This window comes from Mustela erminea, chromosome 1 (assembly GCF_009829155.1).
Source record: "Mustela erminea isolate mMusErm1 chromosome 1, mMusErm1.Pri, whole genome shotgun sequence".
NCBI classification, from domain to species: domain Eukaryota; kingdom Metazoa; phylum Chordata; class Mammalia; order Carnivora; family Mustelidae; genus Mustela; species Mustela erminea.
The window spans coordinates 1374171-1396275 of record NC_045614.1 but is presented as its reverse complement, the minus strand read 5'-3'; the positions used below and the strand labels follow the sequence as shown (position 1 = coordinate 1396275).

Here is a 22105-nt window from a genome sequence, read left to right as displayed (position 1 = left end):
CCTGGGACATCCTCGTGAGATCCAGCAGTCCCCTCCCCTCCCGGAAGCAACCGTGAGGGGGTCGGCAGCCCAGAGCCCCCGCCAGCCCACGCTAGGCCCTCAGAGCTGCGGGCCCGACAGCCCACCACAGCCTCCCCGACCGCAAGGCTCCTGCACAAGAACCCGCACCCCACCAGGAGCCCACACTGCCTAGACAGCGAGCGGCCGCAGACTTGGGGGAATGCACTTTCCAGAACCGCTCTGGCAGCCTGGCCTGGCCCCACTGTGTTCTTCGCCAGGCAAGGGCTCCGCAGGCCGCAGCATGGAGGCACGGGGCGGTGAGGACAGAGCCCCAGGCCTCTCCATAGTCGGAATATCCCAGAGGGCCAGCAGGAACACACTCAGGACACAGCCGGTTGAGGGCGCCCGTGGGGCCAGGGCCCTCGACGTGAAGGTCTGTCGGCTCGGAGACCCAGCGGGGAGCACCAGCATGCGGGGGGGGGGGGGGGGGGCGCGGGGCTGAGGACGCACCCGACCCCCAGCCCAGTCCCAGCAAAGGCCGGCCCCACGCCGCACCCTGCACTCCAGGGCGGTCTGCAGGGGTCTGCAAGGCATGTGTGACGACCACCCAGGAAATGGGAGGGGCAGTGGGTGGAAACCCCCTCCCCCCGGGGCCCCAGGGAGCAGACGCACTTGAGGGAGCGCAGAGGCCACCTACCAGCTGGTGGATGCTGTCGATGGCGCGGTTGTACTTGTCACAGAGCCTCTGCATGCTTTCGAAGCTGAAAGGCAAGGGCAAGAGGCCGGTCGCTGGGGAGCCCAGCACACGCCACAGGGGCCCGGCGGGGCTCTCGGGAGAGACGGCTCCTGGACAGGCGGCGCCAGCCGTCCCCTGAGGAGGCGCAGTCACAGGACACCAAGGAGAACCACGTGTGGCCAACAAGGCTGGGCCCAGGGTTGCACTGAGGCGGTCTTTGGCTACGGGCAGCCTCCGGAGGTCAGGGCTCACAGGTCAAAGCCGAGGTCAACGGTGTGCCTGGCCGGTGTTAGGAGAGAGAAGGGGCTCTGCGCAGCCTCCGTAAAGGCCCGGGGCTGGGAGCTGGCCGGACGCACACCCCACCTGCTCCCCACGCTGGGCCCGCTGCCCCAGGGCCGTGCACACGGGCCTTACTTCCTTCCCGGGCTAGAGGGAGCCTCCACCTCAGCCCCGACTTGATGGGCACGGGGGGCACCCGGGGCAGAAGGGCCCCCTGGCTCTCCCAACAGAAGAGGATCCCAACACCTTTTTTTCTTTTTTTTTAAAGATTTATTTATTTATTTATTTGCGAGAGACGGTGCGAGCGAGCATGAGAGGGGAGGTCAGAGGGAGAAGCCGACTCCCCATGGAGCTGGCTGGGAGCCCGATGCGGGACTCAGTCCTGGGACTCCGGGAACGTGACCCGACCGAAGGCGGTTGCTTAACCAACTGAGCCACCCAGGCGCCCCCCAACACTTTCAAAGACGGAAGCAGCACCCGTGAGGTGCCTACCGAGAGCCTGCCTGGGGTTGTTCAACGAGACCGCGCCCTCCCGAGCCCCGTGCTCACTCCTGGTAGGACTCTCAATGATCCCCTGACCCGGGAGGTCCCCCCAGGACTGACTGCCTCCAGGGGCCACGGTACAATGTCTGGGGACATCCTGGCATTCGAAGGGGCGGGTCCAGGGATGCTACCCGGACGCTCCGCAGAGAACGGCCCGATGCAGGCAGTGCGGGGGCAGGGGGCTCCCGCGGCTGTGCTGCACTGGAGGGGGCGTCAGTCGGGGGCTCCATCCGTAACACCCGCGCACACACACAGCAGCAAGGAGCCTTCCTCCCTGAGCCGGACACCAGGAGCCTGGGAGAGGTCCCTCCGCACACAGGCCACAACCAAGCCGTGTGCACCCCACGCCGCCCGCCCCACGGCCCCCCACATCCTCACGGACTGTCAGATTCACCCCGCGAGCTCGCACACACCCTTCCTTTAGGACAGAAATTAAACAATTCAACGAAGCTGGTTCCCTGACAGCAAGGCCGAGGTCCCCCGTAGGACCGCCACAGCGGACAAGCGAGAGAAATGGAGACCAAGCGGGAAGACCAGGCCCTACCCAGGCCCGAGGCGTCCTCAGGAAGGACAGTGACCAAGCCGCCCCCAGGCTAATGTGGAGAACTCAGGAGCCCAAGAGCAACAATAGGCTCTGCCCCTCTTCGGAGCAACAGGCCACAGCCACAGGCCACGGCCACCGGAAACTCTACCCCCCTCCCCCACTAAGTGCTGGGTCAGGTGGGGTCACAGGGAACCAGGGCCAGCAGTCCCCAGCCCCAGCGTCTGAGCGACACTCCTTCACCCTCCTAATTGGCAAAATGAAAGATCCGAGACCTCTGGCTCCTAGTTTCTCATGCTGCCCTCATAGGAAAACCCAGGCACCCCTTTGCTTTGTCATTTTACTTCCTGGGGTTTGCCTGCCCCTCAACAGCTGTGAGACCCCAGGTCCAGCCGGCCCCAGAGGAGGCCCGTCCCTGGGACGGTGCACAGGCACCCGGCTGCCACCTTGCTTGGGACAGAAACGAGGGCCCCCCACCGCGAGCCTGACCCCGCAGCCACACCAGCCCCTCAGCCTGGCCCCCCACGGCCATGCCTGGGCTTTCCTGAGCCGTCTGAGTACGAAGGGAAAGGGCCTCCAACAGCCCCTGCAAACCCTGAGAAGCACGGGCTGTTCTGGGCCCGCACGGAGCGCTCCACCCACCACTGAGGGCGAGCTCCCCTGGCCGACCCGCACACGACCACAGCTCGCCCCTACCCCCCCCACCCCCACCCCCACCCCGCCACCTGCGAAACGCACCCTGGGGGCAAGAGAGCCGCGCCCCAGCCCTCCGTGTGGGCCCTCGCTGCCCACCGCACGCACACCACCGGAGCCCACGGGGCCACGCGGCTCCCCAGGGGCTGGGCTGCTGTGGAGGGAGGAGCGAGCGCGAACCGTGGGCGAACGGTTAGATGCGGAACGAGGCAGGAGGCCGGGCGAAAGGGATCAGGGCTGACGAGCTGACCAAGAAGCCTTCAAACAGAGGTGAGACCGGGTCACCACCACCTGGGTGCCGGGGCCTGTGAGGGGCCGGGGACTCCTCCGGACTGGGCTCCTGATCGAGAGCAAGCCAGCAAAGCCCCAGAAGACACGCTCCTTCCGGGAAGACTGCGGAGCCCGTCTACGCCTGCCGAGAGCTACCACGGCGGGAGAGGGAATGCCCGCCCGCCTTCTCCGAGAGAAACTAAACTCCAGGCCGGCATTCCAGACGCGGCCTCCCCTTCCCCGCCCACCCGACTGCGCTCCGAGATCCAGGACGCGCCTGCAGGAAGCCACGAGAAGGGGCCACAGGGGCTGGAGGGGCAGTGAGGACCGAGCCCCCGCGAGGCCCGGCAGAGGCACCGTCCCCGGGGCCGGAGCGCTGGCCACTGGCGGGCGGCCACAGGGAGAGCAGCCCCGGGCGGCCGGTGGGGCTGACTTCACACACACCGGGCGCCGTTTCCACAATGTGGCATTTCCAATCACGTCCGTCAGTATTTCATCAACGTTTCCTACCGAAATAACTCCACGGGGCGACAGCCAACTCTAAAGGAAACTGCTGGCCAGCTCGCACCGTCGAAGAAGAGCCGACCGGAGGCCGCGGCCCCAGCCGGTGCGGAGAGGCGGCTGGGCTCACCTTTTGGTGTCGTAGTCGATGAGAACGTAGTTCTCCATAGCAAGCTTGAGGTCCGGGATCTCCTCACAGACCCACCTGAAACACAAGAGCGGAGCCAACAGTGACCACTGGTCTCGTGCTCTACTTTCCACTCTCGACTCCCAAACATTAAAAAAAAATCCTCATTATTCAACTCAACGAGCACAAGAGAAGAGGGAGGCATCGCTTGGGAACAGGCCGTGTGAAGCCGCGCGGTCGGCTCCTGGGGCCAACGGGCCACACGGGACGAGCCGGGGAGCAGCCGCTCCAGGCAGAGAGCCCGGAACGCGCCGTGTGCCCGGGGGCTGGCGGCCAGCGCCGCCGCACGAGCTCCCGCGCCGCGGACAAGCGGGCCGCTGCACAGGCGCACGGTGAGACGCGGACGAGGGGAGCGGACAGAGCAGAGGGACAGAGACACACGCCCGCCCGTCCCGAGGCCGAACCCTCGCTGGATTCTGACCCCACCTCGACAAAAAGCCCGAGAAAGGAGTCAACGCTCCACAGGTTCAAGAGAACACCGGGATGTCGCGGAAGGTGCCCGGCCGAGAGATCTGACAACTTAGACGAAATGAGCGACTTCCTGGAAAAACACAAACACGCGAAACCGACCCCGGGAGAGATGGGACGTCTCGACAGCCTTGACCTTGCTGAAGACCGCGACCCCCTGATCAAGTGCATCCCGCCAGGAGAGCCGAGTCCGGCTGGCCTCGCCGGGGAGTCCTGCCGCACATTCAGGGAAGCAGGACAGTGACGTGTTCAGTCGCACGAGGCCGGCATTACCCTGATGCCGAAACCAGAGGGAGACAAAGCCTCGGAAAGACAAAGTCGGCGTAGTACAGGCAATCTACCCACCGACACCCCCCAGGAGCACCGACACGACAACCCCCTAAAAGCACGCGTGAACCGAAGCCTGCACGTGCTCACCATGCGGAGTTTACCGCACCAACGAGCCACCGTCCTCCGCCTCGTCAACAGAAAGTTACACAATCGCCTCAGCAGACAGAAAACGCCCAAGCCAAACCCAAGCCCCACGTAGGGTAAAAACCGCGAGGAATCAAGAGGTGGAAAGAAGCATGGGGGGGCACCGCCGCATGCCCACTGTCTCTGCTCTGCCAGTGGGCCCCCCGCGGCTCCAATCGGTGGGGGCGGGAGGTACTGTCCCTGTGTCCCTGTGTCCCTGCGTCCTCGAGCCCGACTCCCTCGCTGGAGCGGGAAGCTCTGGCTGCCACCTCCGAACACACGTGCACAGAGCGGCACTCCGGCCCGGACCCTGCGGCCCCTCCCCACAAGACCCCTCCGCTCTCTGTCGCCAGGGCCAGCTGGGCAGGGCCCACCTCCAAGCGTCCACCCGCCCAAGGGTCCCTCCAGTGCATCAGAGTCCTCCACACGCTCCCGCCCCACAAGCACCTCTCTCCGGTAAGCTCTCCGCTCAGCAGCACACTCAGCATCCGTCAGGAACCCCGACGGGACAGGAGGGCACAGTTCCCGCGGACACCAGGGGATGACTGGCGCAGACAGACCACTCCCAGATGGGGGGACAGGTGAGGATGCCGGCCACCACACCTCCTTCAACACTCTACCCCGGGCCCTGGCCAGCGCAACGTGGCAGACAGCACAAAGACTAGAAAAGAAGCATGGTTCACAGACACACAATTTAACACATGGGCTTCCCTAAGGAATTTACACAGAAGCTTCTAGAACTTACACGGATTGAGCAAGGTCACAAGACATGAGGTCAGTGAGCAAAAACAAGCTTTGTCTGCATATACCAGCAACAAAGAATTTTTAAATGGATTTTTTAAATGCCATTTAAAATGTCAGTAAAACATAAATATCTAGGGATTTTTTTTTTTTTTTTTAAGATTTATTTACTTGAGGGGCGCCTGGGTGGCTCAGTGGGTTAAAGCCGCTGCCTTCGGCTCAGGTCATGATCCCAGGGTCCTGGGATCAAGCCCCTCATCGGGCTCTCTGCTCAGCGGGGAAGCTGCTTCCCCCTCTCTCTCTGCCTGCCTCTCTGCCTACTTGTGATCTCTGTCTGTCAAATAAATAAATAAAATCTTTTTTTAAAAAGATTTATTTACTTGAGAGAGAAAGTAGCATGTGCGTGCAGGGCTGGGGCAGGGGAAGAGGTAGAGAGAGAATCCTAAGCAGGGTCCCTGCCCCGTATGGAGCCCAACGTGGGGCACAACCTCACGACCCTGAGATCATGACCTGAGCCCAAACCAAGAGTTGGACGCTTACCTGACTCAGTCACTCGGGCGCCCCTTTAGTGATAATTTTAATGAAAAATTTGTAAGACCTCTATATTGGAAACTGTAAAACACTGCTGAGAAAACCTGAAAACAAAAGAAACCAAAGGCAACTATGTTCACAGGACAGAAGACTCAAACAGCCCTTTCCCCGGACCGAGCTGCCACCTCGAAGCGACCCTAGAACGCGCCCAGGAGGCCCTCGGAGAACCGGACTCGCTGACTCCGAGACCGGCGCGCAAAGACGGAGCACGCAGCCTCCGTAAGCTTCACAGCGAGCACCGCCAGAAGAGCTGACGGCCTCATCCTGAGACCCACCGCAGGTCTACAGTAACCAGAACTGGTGCTGGCGCAGGGACGGACAGTCACGCTGACCCAGCGCACAGGACAGAGGCCGGTGGACGTTTACACGGCTTTCAGATAAAAGCACCGAGACAACGTGCTGGGAAAACAGTCTTTTTAATTAATCTCGACCCCACAAATATAAACCCCAGCTGACACACGGGAACATCTGCCCACCGCTGATCTTAACCCTAACACAAAGGCTGAAACCACGGAGCTTCTCGAAGAAAACAAAAGAGAACACCTTTGTGACTCGGGCAGGCAAAGATTTCGCGGACGTGACCCAGAGGCGTAACCGCCAAAACGGACGGAGACACTCCAGACGTCCAGTCCTGAAGGTGCGGCGCGTCCCACGCGTCCCATGGGCGCTCGCGGCTGGAACACGTCAGGAATTCTCACAGCTCCGCGAGGAAAAGACCGCTCCGTGCCGACAAACAGCACGAACTCCTCTCCGCTAGAAGAAACCAGAGCCGCTGAGCTGTGGCCAACTCGCAGGTCGGGAACACGGGAACCTCAAGGTGACGTGGAGCACCGCGGTTCTGGAACGTACGGGCCTGCTCAAGAAGGGGGGGGGCACGCCGAAGGGACACGGCACGCACAGAGAGCCCCGAAGAGCCAGCACAGGAAGAGCGGGCGTGCCGCGGCGCAGTGGTGGGTCACAGCTCGTGGAGCCAGGAAGCGCGTGGGAGCGCACAGCTCTCCGGAGAAGAGCGTCAGCAGAGAACCTCCCTTCGAGAACACAGCAGTAAGCAGTCATGGCAGTGAGACCCACCTCTGGGCGCCAAAACCAGGGGGTGAAAGTCCAAGGAGAAATGGGATACTTGCAAGGTCTCCAGGGATCTCCCCCAAGATACTTATTAAATAAAAGGGGGAAAGAGTGCCTATACCTCAGAGAAACGTGATGGACCAGGGGGCAAGGTTAATGTCCCCACAGTAAGAGAAAACGATGGGCTGTGTGCCTCCTGCTGCCTCGAGAGCCCAGACACCTCCGTCAGACGCCGTGTGGGCACCGAGTCCCTGACACTCAGGAGCAGACCACAGACACTACACTACTTCATCCATAAGTACTTCAGCTTCCGCCTGTAAAAGTTACCACTTCTTTTAATACAACTACAACGCAAGGTCACACATAGGACAAACATCATGGACGGCAGGGAATTTCCTCAAACTTGCACAGGGCATCTGCGAAAAACCTAGAGCTTTTACCACTTCTACGCAAAATTGTACTGAAGGTCCCAGCCAATTCGATAAGGCCAAGGAGAAGAACTAAGATCCTGAAGACTGAAAGGAAGAAATAAAACTGTCCCTAGTCACAGACGATGGATGTACTTATTTCTACAAGTCCTAAGAAACCTACAAATCACGTACTAGAATCAATAACTTTAGCAAGAGGTCATGGTTAATACGTGAAAGTCAACCGCATTCTTATTTATAAGCAGTAGGCAACTGGAAAGTAAAACTTAGCACAGAATCCTAGCTACAGGCCTGCCAAAAGCTCAACTCTCTGAGAATGAATCCAACCAACGGGTCCAAGACCCCCTCCCCAAGACGACAGAGCGCCGCTGAGGGAAGTGTGGAAAGACCTGAGCGAGCTCAAAGACACATGCCACGTTCATGGACTGAAAGACCCAGTACAGGAAGCCTCAACGGCAAATCTCTCCGAGTGACCTACTGGCTCAGTGCAGTTCCTAACAAAATCATGCAAAAAAACCGACAAGCTAATTCCAAAATTTACATGGAAATGCACAGGAGGTACAATAGCCAAAGCAACATTTTTTATTTATTTTTCTTAAGGCGGCTCCACACCCAGCACGGGGCCTGACCTCACAAGCCTGAGATCAAGACCTGAGCGGAGATGGAGAGCCCGACGTTGGACTGACTGAGCCCCAGGCGCCCCCCCGAAGCGCTACTTTGAAAGGACAAAGGCAGAGAAGCAACTCTGCTCGGTGGAACACCTGCTCTGCACGTGAGGCCACCCAGGTCTTCTCTGGTGACAGGAGACAGGCATGGGTCAGCGGGACAGAAGCAGCCCTGGAAATAAGCCAACTCCCGCACCGTCGACTGACTCTGACAAAGGGGACGCGAGAACTGCGCACAGAAGGGACGGTCTCGTTCACAGCGGTGCCGAGCTAGAGGCCGTCCGCACGCGCGACGGTCAGGGTCAACTCATACCCTGTCTCACACGGAATGATGTGCTCAGAATGGATGGAAAGACTCAGGAGAAAACCTAAACCGTAAAACTTCTAGAAAGCATAGGAGAAAACCCCTGAGACCTCAGATTAGGCAACTATTTCTCAGGAGGCAAAAAACCCATAAATTGTAAAAGAAAAATGTGGACAAACTGGACTTTATTCAAAGCTAAGCTACGCCCTGCCCCAAAGACACCGTGAAGAGCGTGAGACGGTAGGACCCCCGGGCTCCGGTGCTGAGGCCTCTGCCTTCAGCTCAGGCCGCGACCGGCTCCTTGCACAGCCTCTGCCCCTCCCCCTGCTTGTACTCACTCTCTCTCTCCGACACATAAATACAATCTTCAAAAAGAGATACCAAGAGGTAAGCCACAGACCGGAAGAAAACATCTGCAGAATACACACCTGGTACAGAACTGGTAATGACAATATGTAAAGATCAGTGAAAATTCAACAGTAAAATCAGCTCTTGAAAACAGGCAAAGGATGGGGAGCATCAGGAAGTTACCAGGATAAGCAAATCGGAGCCGCCGTGGACTAGCCCTGCGCAGCCCAGACTCCACCCGCAAACCCAGCCGTGTCAGCGCCCCACGCTGGTGCGCAGGGGAGCTGCGGGGACGGTCCCCCACGGCTTGCGGGGCACGGACCGCCCCTTGGTAGCTCCTCTTAAAGTAAGTTGTCACCAAGCCCACTCCCGGGCCTGGACCCAGAAGAAACAAAAGGCAAGTCTACAGAAAACTCCCACGTGAACGTTCGTAGCGGCTCGATCTCGAATCACCAAGGTCGCAAACAGCCGAGACACGGCCACCGGCTGGTGGGATGAATGAGGTGTCGCCGACCCCACAGCAGCACAGCCCTCCGGAGGGAGAGGAGCAGTGACTGACCCGCGCGACAACAGGGAGAGGCTCGACATCAGGCGCGACTGAACGAGGTCAGGAAAAAGGAAAGGACTTGCCGAACGAGTCCTCGCAGGGAAACTTCCGGAACAGGCAGAGTAACCTGCCGCAGCCGAAAGCGGGTCAGGGGCTGGCTGGGGACAGTGGCAGAGGGCAGGCAGACCACAGAGGACACGAGGACACGGGCGCAGCCGGTGGAGGCGTCTGCCGGGGGCTGCCTCGCACGCGGCGGTCGACGCGCCCCTACCCGCGTGTGGGGCACTGCTGCTCCATCTCCACTGCCTCCTCTAAAGCTACAACTGTGGCAATGACTAAAGTCGAAGGAGGTACCGATGACACCTGAGTGGGGACGCGCTGGTCACCGTGAGGCTGGCGCGTGGCTACGTGGGCTCAGGACACCCTCTGTCTAACACTGTATCTGCTGGAAATTCTCCACGATTGAAAGTAAAGAAAGAGAAAGGACAAAATGAGGTGGCTGGTCACCTTGCCGGTGAACAGGCCTCGTCTGCAGGGACAACGGGGAAGAAGGTGACATGGTTTGGAGACCCGGGACGTGAGGATCAGGCCCGCAGAGAAGCAGCCCTGGGCAGCCCCCAGAGAGGACGAGGCCACGGCAAAGGGCTGGCTCGGCAGCCGGGCAGGACGCCAACCCTCAGCTGCACAGGGACAAGCGGCCCGCGCCGCACGTGAGAAACTGGCGCAGAGGCCCTGGCAACCGGCTAACACTACTGGCTCCTTTCGGGCCCGCACTACAACACCTGCGCACATCAGTTCACTTAAATTTGAAAACAGTCTCGCAAGCAGGCATCGGTGGGCCCCCAAGCCAATCAGACAGGCTCGGGCAGCGAGAGCGTCCCGGGCGCGTGGCCCCGCTACCACGTGGCAGGAGAGGGACTCCCATCACAGCTGGCCCTCCCGTCCTGGCTATTTCACAGGGCACCACCCGCCTAGCCCTGCCCCCGGCCACGGCAACTTCCTGCAGGCATCACAGCGGGGGCCCGAGGTGGTGGCCACAGGGTTAAGGATTCTGAGGAACGACACAGCGACAGACTCCACAGCCATGGAGACACACGAGGACAACAGGGTCCCTGACCACAGACTGTAGAGCCAGAAGCAGGTACAGAACTGCCCCCAGCGGCCATGGCCGGCCCTCTGCGGTTCCTTCCAGAGCCCAGGCCAGCACGGGAGAGAGCCCACTAGAAACAGGAGGGCGGACAGCCTTCCTGTGGGTTCCATCAAGGTCCCCCGCCAGGGGTGGGGGGGCGGGCACTTCTCTGCACAGCCCGGGACCACGCTGGTGAGAGGCTGACCGGGGCACTGGGAGAAGGAGCAGCCCACGGGAGGCTGAGTCAGCACCCGGTCCCAGGGAAGGAGACGGAAGCAAGGTGGGAGTGGAGGTGGGGGCGCCGTCTGTACCCCGCCAGCTTGGCAGCCCCTCAGAGCAGAGCCAAGGCTCAGAGAAGCACGGAGACCTGATCGGGGCCACGCGCAGATGGCCCGGACTCCTCTGACCGGTCACTGCTTCCCACGTCGGCCGGCTGCTCACCGCGAGGAGCCATGCAGGGCTTAGCCGGCTCAGAGGGCGGGCCGCAAGCCGAGAGCCCAGGTGGGGGGCTGGCGCGGGGGGGGGGGGGGGCCACCCTGTGATACCCCGCCCACCCCGGCAGGCGCCACACTCACCGGATGGTCTCGATGATTTCGTGAGCAGCATCATGGTGTTTGTCCTGAAAGACAAAGGGACAGTGTTCACACCCTCTGGTGATGCAAGGGGCAGGGACCGGGATGGCCTAGCAGATGGCCCTGGCCTGGGCCCGGAGGTGCTGCTCCGGGACCCCTGCCCAGGCTGGACGTGCCGCCCTTGGGAAGACCTGCTCCTGCAACACTCCCCCCCCCCCCCCACCAGCAGATAGCGGGGCAGGGGCCTGGGATGGAGTCTCCGCCCTGACCCTCCCCTCCCACCCCGCCCCCATCCTTCGGCTGACTCCTCACCCCACCCCCCAGGTGCTGCTGTAGCCTGGGAGCCACAGGCCTGGTTCTGACTTACAGAACCTCTCCAGGCCTCCGCTTTCCCGTCTGTGAAACGGGGTAACACCAGTAACACAACCATGGGAAAAACCCACATGGCCGTCCTCCCGCCAGAGCACAGACACCCCGTAACCCCACAGCATATCTCGGCGGGTCCCCACGGTGCCCACTGCACAGGGGCTCATTGCTGCTCCTTCCTCAAAGAGGGGGGCTGAGGGCTCACTCCGGGCCTCTCACTGGGGTCTGTGCAGCCAACTGACCCCAGACCTTGCAGAGCCCAGGACCAGACACACCGAGTCCTCTTTCGGGCCCTGTCCCGATGCGAGCACGGCGCGGGCTGCCCCTTGGGGAGGCTGTGCACACACCCCGGCCGCTGGCACCACCTCACGACAGATACCTGGGGGCAAGCGCCCGGGGTCAGGGTCATCACAAGTCTAAGGACCGCGTACCCTGCCCTTGCTTCCGTAGGAGCAGCCCCGTGAGGACGGGGTTCTCACAGAACGGAGCTGTCCCGCTTCGCGTGCACAACTCGGCGGCTTTTCAGCCTTCCAGAGTCACGAGAGGAGCGCACTAAGCCCGGAACACTCTCGTCACCCCTACGGACACCCGGCCCCACCAGCCAGCACCCCTCCTCCCCTGGCAACCGCTAGTCCACTTTCGTCTCTGTGGGCTCGCCTGTGTCTGGACATTTCACGTGAAGGGAATCACACATCGTGTGGCATTTTGTGCCAAATCTTAACTTTTTTAAGGCAAATCAAGAGGCAACTTTTTCGTGTTCTCAGTAACATCCTCCAACTGACAAAGGATCAAACGACACACGTCTCTAGTGATCCTGTGACGGGGACACGGCGCGGGCGGGGCGAGACGGAAGGCAGGCAGCCCCGGGGTCCCAACCGCCGGCACCGACCGCCGACTCAGAAACTGGGGGTGGGGCCGCTGATGGGAACCGGCGGCCCCTGGACCTCCTGGCACAGGTCAGAAGACTACTGGGGCAGCTCTGCTGGGCGCGTGAAGCCAGCTTTAGCCCAACTTCAAAAGGTCTTAAAGGAACAAGGGGGAATTGGCCGCAAGGGGAGCCTCCTGGCAGGCGGCGGGCACGGCAGGCCTGGCCCGGCATTACCTGCCCCCGCGTCCTAGGAAGGAACGAGGAGCCGGCGGACACCCCCGGCCTCTGACACGAGAGCCCAGGCTCTGTCGGCGAGCCACACCAGCCTGGGTCCCAAGGACGCGGGGACACACTCGAGAGCTCCGATCGCCGGGAGGGCGCACGGAGTGAGGAGCTGGGGGACCCCCACCAGGAAACCGCTCCTCCGCCCACGTCAGCCCTGTCTTCACAGCTCCCGGTGCGCCAGCACGGGGCCCCTCTCCCCCGCGCACCCCAGCAACCCCATCTGCTACCTTCAGAGCCCCCCACACTCCCCGGGGCATCTCCCTGACCTGGCCAGAGCGTTGGAAATAAGGGGGAAGCCACAGTTCCTTCTGCCAGACCACTCGCCCGAGAGCCCACACCGCGGAACACCCTGCGCCCGCGTGCACTGCCGTCGGCCACGCGCCGTGACCACACTCCTCGGGCCCGTCACCCGGCGAGCCTGTCCGCTCAGCCCTCCAGGTCCACACCTGCCACGCAGGCACCAGTGAGGCAGGAGACCTGGCAGCGACAGTGAAGCGGCAAGCACAGAGCTCGGGAGAGCGCACGACACACGCAGGGGAGTGTGTCGCACAACCGTGGAGCCCTCCGCGGGCACGGCCAGCAGTCCATCTCGCAGATGGAGACGCTGTGCACCAACCTGCCCCAAGCGCCTCTCACGAGGCCACGGGGGCCTGAAGCAAGGCCAGGAGACACAGCAGCACCCACGGCTGCAGCAAGGAGCGGGCAGGGCAGAGGGGAGGGCAATCAGGGTGCCTGCCTGGCGGTGACGCTTTCCACAATGATCACATAAACCTCGGGGTGGGGGGGCAGAGGGCACAGGTAAGCTGCACGTCATCAGAATGAAATGGTGACACTTCCAAGGACAGCATCACAAAAGCCAAAAGACAAACCACAGAACAAGAGGAAAATTCTGCAAGTCATTCTCGGAGGCAGCATCTGTAACCCCACAGGCACACCTCGCCGGGCCGCGCTGTGCAGACAGGGCGCTTTTCCAAGCCCAGGGCCGGTGCCCACCCGGGAGGAGCCCGTCTATCGGCACTGTGTTTCCCACGGCGGTGGCTCCCGCGATGTCCTGCGTCCCATTCGGGACTCCTCGCGACATTTCTAACTTCACTGCGTTTGCTGCGGTGACGCTGCCTCGCTGAAAGCGAGGGGACGATGGCGTTTCCCGCGAGTGTCTTCTCTTCAAGAAGCCCACGCTGCCTTCTTTAGCCGTCATGACGCGGCACGCTGATCAGACACGGTGCGTAACCGGGAAACCACACAATCCATGTTTAACTGTGACACCTGCTTCGCCGCGGGGCCCAGGACCGGCGGGACCCCCGTGTGTGCCTGTGAGTACCCAGAACGCGAACCACTCCCAATGAAAACACAAGAAGGGCCGTAAAGCATGTACTGACACGGTCACTGCTACAAAGAAAATAGCCCTGTGGCCAGCCAGTAAGACCAGTAATGACACGAAAAGACGCTCCACCACGAGCCAGGAACGGACACGAGGCAAAACCACAAGGATGGCCAGAGTCCAAACGCCGGACACTGGGCGTCGGGGCGGGATGAGAACCTTCAGAGCCGGCTGGTGGGCACAGGGAGTGGCGCGGCCGCTCTGGAAAGCAGTCTGGCAATTCCTCAAACGTTTAAGGGGAATTTCCCCATGGCCCAGCGATTCCGCCCGTAAGCACACACCCCAAAGAAACCTCATACAGCCACACGAAGATCCGAAGACCCACGCACGCGTTCACAGCAGCAGGGCTCCTCGCCGCCAAAAGCTGGAAACAGCCCCAGCGTCCGCCAGCGGGCGAACGAACACAACCTGCCCCCGCACACGGAGCGGCCCCGGCCCCAGCAGGAGCGGCGCCCCCACGCGCTGTCCCGGGACGGACCCGACCCCACGACGCGCAGGGAGGGAGCCAGACACAGAGGGCACGCGAGGTGTGCGTCCACGTGTGTGACACGCCCAGACCGGGCTCCTCCACACACGGGAAGGACGTTCGCGGGAGCCGGGGATGGGGGTGAGGGATGACTGCGGGCGGGGACGGGGTTTCTTTGGGGAGACGGAAGGTTCTGGAATTGACAGTCGTGAGGATCGCACAACTCTGAATGCGGCACACTCTCAACGCGTGAGGTACCTGGTACATGACCTTCCCTCCAACAAAGCTGCTGACGGACCTCCACACGAGCAATGACGCCCCGGAAAGCACCCCCAGCCCAGGAGGGAAGCACCGAGCCGAGGAAACACTCGTCCGATGGCCTCTCCTGCTGCCGCCCCACGACCCTGCGGGGGACCCAGACTCACGGGCCTTGGCAGGAGCTCACCTGACAGCTGCACTGACCGCCCTGCAGAGCCCAGCAGGCCCCACGCTGGGTCACAGGGTCTCCAGAAGAGACCGTCAGACCCACACAGCACAAGGACAAGCAGCTACAGAGGGGAAGGTCGCCAGTCTCCCTCTCTCACAACCTCATGAGACCCCACGCCAGGACCCCCGGCTACGTCTGCTCCGGGATTCCCGAGCACACGCCACGAGATAGTAAATGCTGCCACTGGGGATGAATCTGTTACGCAGCCACACTAACCGGCACACAGTTTGTGCGAAGGCTGCGGGGCCAGCCCGGAGCCCTGCCCGCGAGAAAAGGTTCTGCTGCAGCGGGAGGTGACGGGATTCCGGCAACACCCGGCCACGAGGGTGTGACTCCAGTGGGCCCAGCAGTCACGAGAGGAGAGGCACGGCCCTGTGCACGGCAGGGTGGGGGCCAACAGCAGCCCCAGGTGCCCCAGCAGGGCACGTGCACAAGCGGGGCCCCCACCCCTCCCCCTGGCCTCGCAGGAACCCACACAGCCGGCCCGGCTGACTTGTCTCACGCCAGATCCGCAGACCTGGAAAGGCAGAGGTGCCTGGAATTCGATCTCAGCTGGTGAGAAGATGAAATCCAGCTTTCCCAACGCTTTCAAAGCAGGAAAAGGGAAGCACGACATTTACAACGGCTTCTAAAGGTCTCAGATCGACCCTTCGGGGGACGGGCCAGCTGCCACCAGCGGCCCTGAGGTATGTAATTTAAGATGCGCCGATCGCCATGAATGATTCAGGACCGTCGGGGCTGCGGCCTCTCCTTACTGCCCCACAGGCTTCCGGAGAAAGAGGCCAGAAGCCACCTGGAAAAGTTAGATTGAGCGTGGCCCCTTGGCAGTCGCATTCATGAGCGCCCCTGTCTTGTGACCCAGGAATACCCCTGTCCTCCTCCTCCTCCATCGTAGGAGCCCTGGAACCCTGGTGTCCTTACAGGGACCCCGCTGTGCACACACACAGCCCACGTCCCCAGCCTGGCGCTGGCCACAGGAGGAACGTCTGCCTGCAGAGAACCGCCTCACTCCCTCGCCACTAACGGCATCAGAGCGCCCACGCGGAGCCGCGGGGAGAGGCCCTTCCCGGCGGAGCCCGTTCAGCGAACGCAGCTAACTGAAAAGCAGGCGCCAGGTGGCAGGCAGCACTAGGCTAGGCCCTGCACCTCGGGGACCCACAGAAACGTCCGTGACAACCACGACCTGTTCCTGCCTTACACTGCACACCACACGGGGCAGTCGTCACTCCTGGAGATGACACGACACGCTGTCCCTGCCGCTACCACTTGGCTCCTCAGCCCCGGGGGCAGTGTGACTGCCCGGCACGGACGGCGCGTGGGGGGCACACGCACCGAGGGACAGAGCGCCTGGGGAGCCCCAGCCCCTCACCAGCTCAGGCCTGGCCCCTACTTGTACCCTGAGGACAAGCGTCGGGACAAGAACTCAAGGTCTGGCTCCACCACCAGCCTGTCCCTGGCAGGTGTGCAGGTCCCCCCCCAGGCCCAGGAAGCGTGGACAGGAGGGTCTTCGAGACGTCCTCCGCGAGGGCACGGCAGGCTGCCGCGCCAGACCTCCTGCACCGCCCACGTCCGCACGGCTGGAGGGCGCTGGGGCCGAGGCTGTACGGTGAGAGGCGGATGCAGAGCCCAGAGGCGAGCAAGAGCTGAACACTGGGGTGCGGGGGGGGGGGGGCACCGCCGGCTCCACGGCCCTGGCTGCCGCTGCGAGAATGACACCAGGGAGTGCCCTCGGCTGCCCTCGGGAATCACAGCCGGAGGCCAAACCCAGAGCAGGCTGCACAGAGCAGCTTTGGAATCCCCCGCAGGGCTCCTGAGCACAGACCCCCACCCCCACCCCGCCAACAGCCTCCGGTGCGGCAGCTCTGCGGGTCTGGGAACCTGCATTCTAACAGGATCCGGAGTGAAGCGAAGGTTGCGGCCCCTGGACCCAGCCCGGAGGAACTGCCGAAGACAGGCCAGTGATGTGCAAACACAGCTCTCGGGGGCAGAGCACAAGGAATGAAGGCGGGGGGATGGGCCGGGCAGGAGGCCTGCCGTCTGCCGCCTGTGCACCTCAACAGCAGGGCTCTGACGGCAGAGATCTGGTGGGGGTGGAGAAGGACACAGTGCAAAGTCAGCAGGCGTCCAGAACACTCAGTCCGGAAGGGAGCCCTGCGGTGTGGAGAGCACAGGGCCCGGGGCCAGGCTGAGGAGCTCCAGCCTCATGCACCCGCCCCCGCGCCCGGGCACCTGGGAGCAGCGGGGTCAGGGAGCAGCGGTGAGGACAGCCGACCCACAGGACATCAAGAAGGCACAGGCTTTCGTGTGAAAATGAGCAAATTCACGCCGCACGGCAGGGATCCCAGCCTGCAGAGAACCAGGCCAGCCGCATCCCCAGCCCGCCGATGTCTGCACCCCAGCAAGGGCAGAGCCGGGGGGCAACGACGGGGACTCTGCCCCGTGGGCTCCAGGAAGGCGGCGGAAGGCACCCCGCCAACCACACCTGAGGACAGGCCGAGCCGCAGCCGAGGTGTGCGCGACAGACACGGGCCTCCCAAGGGAGCACAAACAGAGCACGGCGCCCAGCGGGGCCGTCGCAGGCCGGGGGCCTGGCTCAGCCAAGCCGGCTGGGTCTGCCAAGACTCCCAGGCAGCCGCCGCGGAACACAGACACCGACACCGACAGGGAAGTGCTCGGGGGGCTGCCGCGGGGCTAGATTCTGAGGCCCAGGGAGACTGTAAGGAGAGAACGTTTGGGTCGCCCCAGTCCACTCGCTGGAGCCCTGCCGCCGTGGAACGGTCTCAGGAGACGGGGCCTTCGGGAGATGTTAGGGTTAGGGGAGGTCATGAATGCGGGAACCCCCGTGGGACCAGTGCCCTTGTAGGGGATGAAGGGACAGAGAACTCTCCCTGGGTCGCCTGCGGACACAGCGAGAAGCCGGGGCCGCCGACCAGGAAGTGGGCCGCCCCCCTGTGGTACCCCATTACCGCAGGCCAGGCAACGGCCCCCAGGGCACAGACCGTGCACGGCCAGGGTTCACAGGGTGACCCAGGAGGAACGGAGGGGACACAAAGCCGGCTGAGGAGGAGCAGGCCTCCGGCCGAAGGCAGGGAGGAGGACCCAGGTGGAAAAGCGGCAGCGGCAGCGGCACAGTCGTCGCGGACGAGATGCACCTCCGCAGCCGCCAGGACCCTGGAGCGGCGGCGGCACAGTCGTCGCGGACGAGATGCACCTCCGCAGCCGCCGGGGACCCTGCAGTGGCCCGGGCACTCTCCACGGCAGCTGCCCACGCACGCCCGGCGGAAAACCAAGCACCGCCAGGAGGCCCCCGCCCCAGAGAACCCATGTGGAGAGACAGGCCCTCGGAGCAGGGGTGAGGGCTGGGCGGGCCACAGCTCCTTGGCGGATTTAAATCCGGGTTTGCACAGCCGTTCCTCAGCCCTGGTTCTCTCCTCCGCAGGGCTCTGAAAAGGAACTAGGCTCCTCGGAGGAATGGCGGGTTCCAGGGCTGAGGCACAGAAAACACAAGAGAAGCGGGGACAGCCGGGACAGCCTGGGCACCAGGTGGGAAAGGCGCGTCCCCCAAGAGGCACAGGCAGGCCCCAAGCCCAGGAGAAAGCCTGGATGCACTCCCGGGGGCAGCCCCAGAAAGTGAGCGACAAAGTCCTCGCAGACTGAACCACCACCCCACGAGGCTGCACCGGCTGGAGTGAGGGGGCAGAGCAGGGCTTCGGGAGGGGAACTGCAGTCCGGCGGAGGGCGATGGAGGGAAGGGGAGGTCCCCCGTGTGTAGACAAGGTCCCCCCAAGGCCCCGGACAGCATCACAGGCCCCTTCCCCTCTCCAGGTGCAGAGCAGCAACCTGACCGTGGTTGGGGGAGGGACCCAGCAGTGCCACCCAGACCAGGGCTCGAGGTCAGCACCATCCACAGGAAGGTGCCAGTGGCCTTGGACGTGGTGCCCGAGGAGACCCAGCGTCCCCCCTCGGAACGCCTGCCTAGAGCGCAGGAGCCTCTCACCACACACTCGCGCCCCCTGCAGGGGCCCGTCTTGGGAGGGACAGCCGCAGGTTACAGCTGGGAACAAAGGACAACTAAACACTACAGGGGCCCCGGGCTGGACCTGAGCAGGCAGGGACATGGGGAGGCAGGGTCCTGAGCGTCCTCAGCGCGGAGCCCGGGCTGGGGTCCCAGTACCACGAGCAGCTGAGCAAGGGGCACAGGAACTCAGGTCCACGCGCGCGCCAGGCTCTTCCGTCTGAAATCCTTTCCGGGGGGCCTGCGGGGCTCAGGTGCCGAAGCGACTGCTTTCAGTTCAGGTCATGTTCCCGGGGTCGCGTCAGGCTCCCTGCTCAGTGGGGGGTCTGCTTCTCCCCCTCCCCCCCCACTTGTGCTCTCTCTCAAATAAATAAAAACCTTTCCCGGTGTAAAAATGCTGCCCAGAAAGGTCAGACGCAGAAGGTCCTCCAGAGGTGGACAAACCAGAAAGGTGCTATCAGGGTCTGTGTGTGCTCCCGGCCCACGCAGGGCCCTCAGCCCGCCCCACCCCCACCCCAAGGCCTCCCCATGCACCTGCTGGAGACACTGCGGCTGCCTTCTCACTCGGCAGGACTGCTATAAAGATCACACACTTAGGGGTGCCTGGCCGGCTCAGTGGGGACTGCATGCAACCCTTGGTCTCCGGTTGTGAGTTCAAGCCCTACGTTGGGCCTACAGCTTACTTTAAAAAAAGGCGGGGGGGGGGGGATACTTCAAGTCTTCTGAATACGTTAATAATTCCATGAATTTTACAGTATCTTTCCCCCACTGAATTTTTGTATTTCTCAACTCAGAAATAAGGAAAATGTGTAATATAACACCCGCAGTGAGGAATGTAACAGATTAGTCTGAAACTGTTTCAACATCTCAAAACTCAACATGGTTAATCTGCTGTCTTGACAATCACCTTAAATTTCATCCAGAAGCTGCCCTTTCACAGATATCATGACACCGGCTTGTGACAAAGTAAACGCTCACTCCTAATCGCTCTGACACAGACTGCGTCACTTCTGAGTTCATGGTTAAGCCGAGCCGGGGGAGCAAAACACCAATTCAAATATGTACAGTGACAGCACATTTTCTGGTTCAAATGAGCAAGAATCCAAAAAGACAAGCCACGTGCTCAAGTAAGTAAGGAGCAAAACACGGCCGTGAGAAGGCTGGGGCAGGACGGCACTGATCCATCCCGGGCGTCAGCCTGCAGGGGAGCAAGGTCAACACGCAGGGCCCAGAGTGGGCAGGAAGAGTCTGGGAGCTCCCCCAGGGCAGAGGGCAGCTCCTGACGGTGCTCTGGGAGGTGAACAAGGGGTCAGGTCTGCGGTTCACACTGAGCCCTCAGGAGAGACTGCAGAGCAGGGCAGGGCCAGAGGCCGGGGACCTGGGTCAGGCTGCCACGAGCCTGGGCAGGCCGAGGGCGCTCCCGCGCAAACCCAGTTAGCCACCTCGCAGCATTAAACCACGTGTGGGGCCTGCACCCGAGGCCGTGCAGTCTGCAAGGAGCGAGACTCGGGCCAGGTCTCGTCATGTCTGTGCCGGACCCCGTGGGGACATGTACTGGTCCTCCTGCCAGACCTCTGCTCGCAACTGGCGGGGTCTTCAGACAGCGCGCACCACACAGGGAGAGACACGCAGGGGCCACGACCTCCCAGCTCCCAGCCCTGGTGTCCAGGCAGCAACGGGCACCCCCAGGGCTCTGGACCTGCTTTCTGCGGTAGGGGGCGGCGCAGGGAGAAAGGGGGACTTAAAGACCCACACAGCGACTGCGGTCCCACTGGGGGCTCACACGTCGATTCTTGGTGATCATTTGCCAGTGGCCACACTGCAGGCCTGGCGCGCTGCTGGGATGGTGTTGCCTGGGGCTCCCCTGCCCTGGAGGGTTGGGGGCTGCGGTTCTGGCGGGCTCTGTCCTCTGAGCAGCCCTGTCTGAGCTGGCGCTGGGCAGCGTGGCCCCTGGAGGGGTGCGGCGGAGGTGGTGGCAGGAGCCAAGCCCTCCTTCCTGGTGAGTCATTGCTGGCTGGCTGGCGTCACAGAGCCGAGACATTCCCTGCGAGCCGGCATGCGTCACAGGTGAGCGGCTGGGGGGGCGGTGAGGAGGGTGGTTCTCCGAGCAACGGCGGCTGCCCCTCACTCTCACCCCTTCGCGGTGGGACAGTATTTCGGGGGCCATGTAAGTTCAGTCTTTAAAACTTGCGAATCCCACGAGCAGGGACGGGGGACCTGACTTTCTCTGCAGCTCCCAGGAGTGCATTTGCTGTTCCCATGGAAACCGTACTTCCTCACAGGGCAGTGACTTGTTCCCTGTCCTTCAGCCCCAGCAGGTGGCCCCAGTGTGTCTCCCAGATGCAGAAGCTGGGCAGCCCACAGGTCCCCATATTCAAAAGAGGACCCCAAAATGCCTTGTAGCTTGACTGTACCGATGCCAACGATAGACTCGTGGCTCTCCGGGAGAAGCTGGATAAGAGAACAGGATCTCTCCTCTTCTCTTTTCTTTCTCTTTTAAGATTTATTTGAGAGAGACAGCACGGGCCAGAGGGAGAGCAGCAGACCCCTGCGGAGCACAGAGCCCAGCTCTGGGGCTCAATCTCACCACCGTGAGATCATGACCTGAGCCGAAACCAAAAGTTACGCACTTCGACGGAGTCAACTAGGCGCCCCCATTACTTCTTACGGGTTTGAGAGAATCTGCGATTATCTCAATATTTTTTTTTTTTTTTTGACAGAGATCACAAGTAGGCAGAGAAGCAGGCAGAGAGAGAGAGGAGGAAGCAGGCTCCTGCTGAGCAGAGAGCCCGATGCGGGACTCGATCCCAGGACCCTGAGATCATGACCTGAGCCGAAGGCAGAGGCTTAACCCACTGAGCCACCCAGGCGCCCCGATTATCTCAATATTAACGGTTTAAGAAAAAAAGGCAGAGCTCCCAGGGGGAGACTAGACGGGCCGACCCCCAGCAGCCTACCACGGCCTCCCTAGAGAACATCCCAAGTTCCTGCTCCCTCCGTGCCCTACGCATCCGAGACAGAGCCTGGCAGGCACGTGGGTCCTAGAGACCAGACTAGGAAAACTAACAGCCACACACGACGGACAGGCCTTTCTGAGCGTCCCTCTCCCCTTCCCAGTGGCTGCTGCGCTGGAGCAGCTGTCTGGGGTTAATCTGCCTGCCACCTGAGTGCGATGA

General features: G+C 62.2%; 2 protein-coding genes across 6 annotated transcripts in view; both read right to left on the bottom strand.

Moving 5' to 3' along the window:
- The window catches only part of DOT1L (DOT1 like histone lysine methyltransferase), a 60354-nt gene that overhangs the window by 35339 nt on the left and 2910 nt on the right, over positions 1-22105 (bottom strand). For all 5 annotated transcript variants that reach the window (XM_032358149.1, XM_032358140.1, XM_032358164.1 and 2 more), the window contains exons 2-4: positions 11065-11108; positions 3694-3768; positions 698-761 (exon numbers count right to left, since the gene is read on the bottom strand). In XM_032358149.1, coding sequence (XP_032214040.1) covers positions 698-761; positions 3694-3768; positions 11065-11108 — 183 coding nt within the window. The remainder of the gene's footprint in view (positions 1-697; positions 762-3693; positions 3769-11064; positions 11109-22105) is intronic.
- LOC116599065 lies at positions 17861-21487 on the bottom strand. Its single transcript, XM_032358721.1, has 2 exons — positions 18126-21487; positions 17861-18066 (listed from the first exon to the last, which is right to left on the bottom strand). The coding sequence occupies exons 1-2, from the start codon at positions 19030-19032 to the stop codon at positions 17930-17932; spliced, it is 1044 nt and encodes a 347-aa protein (XP_032214612.1). The 5' UTR covers positions 19033-21487; the 3' UTR covers positions 17861-17929.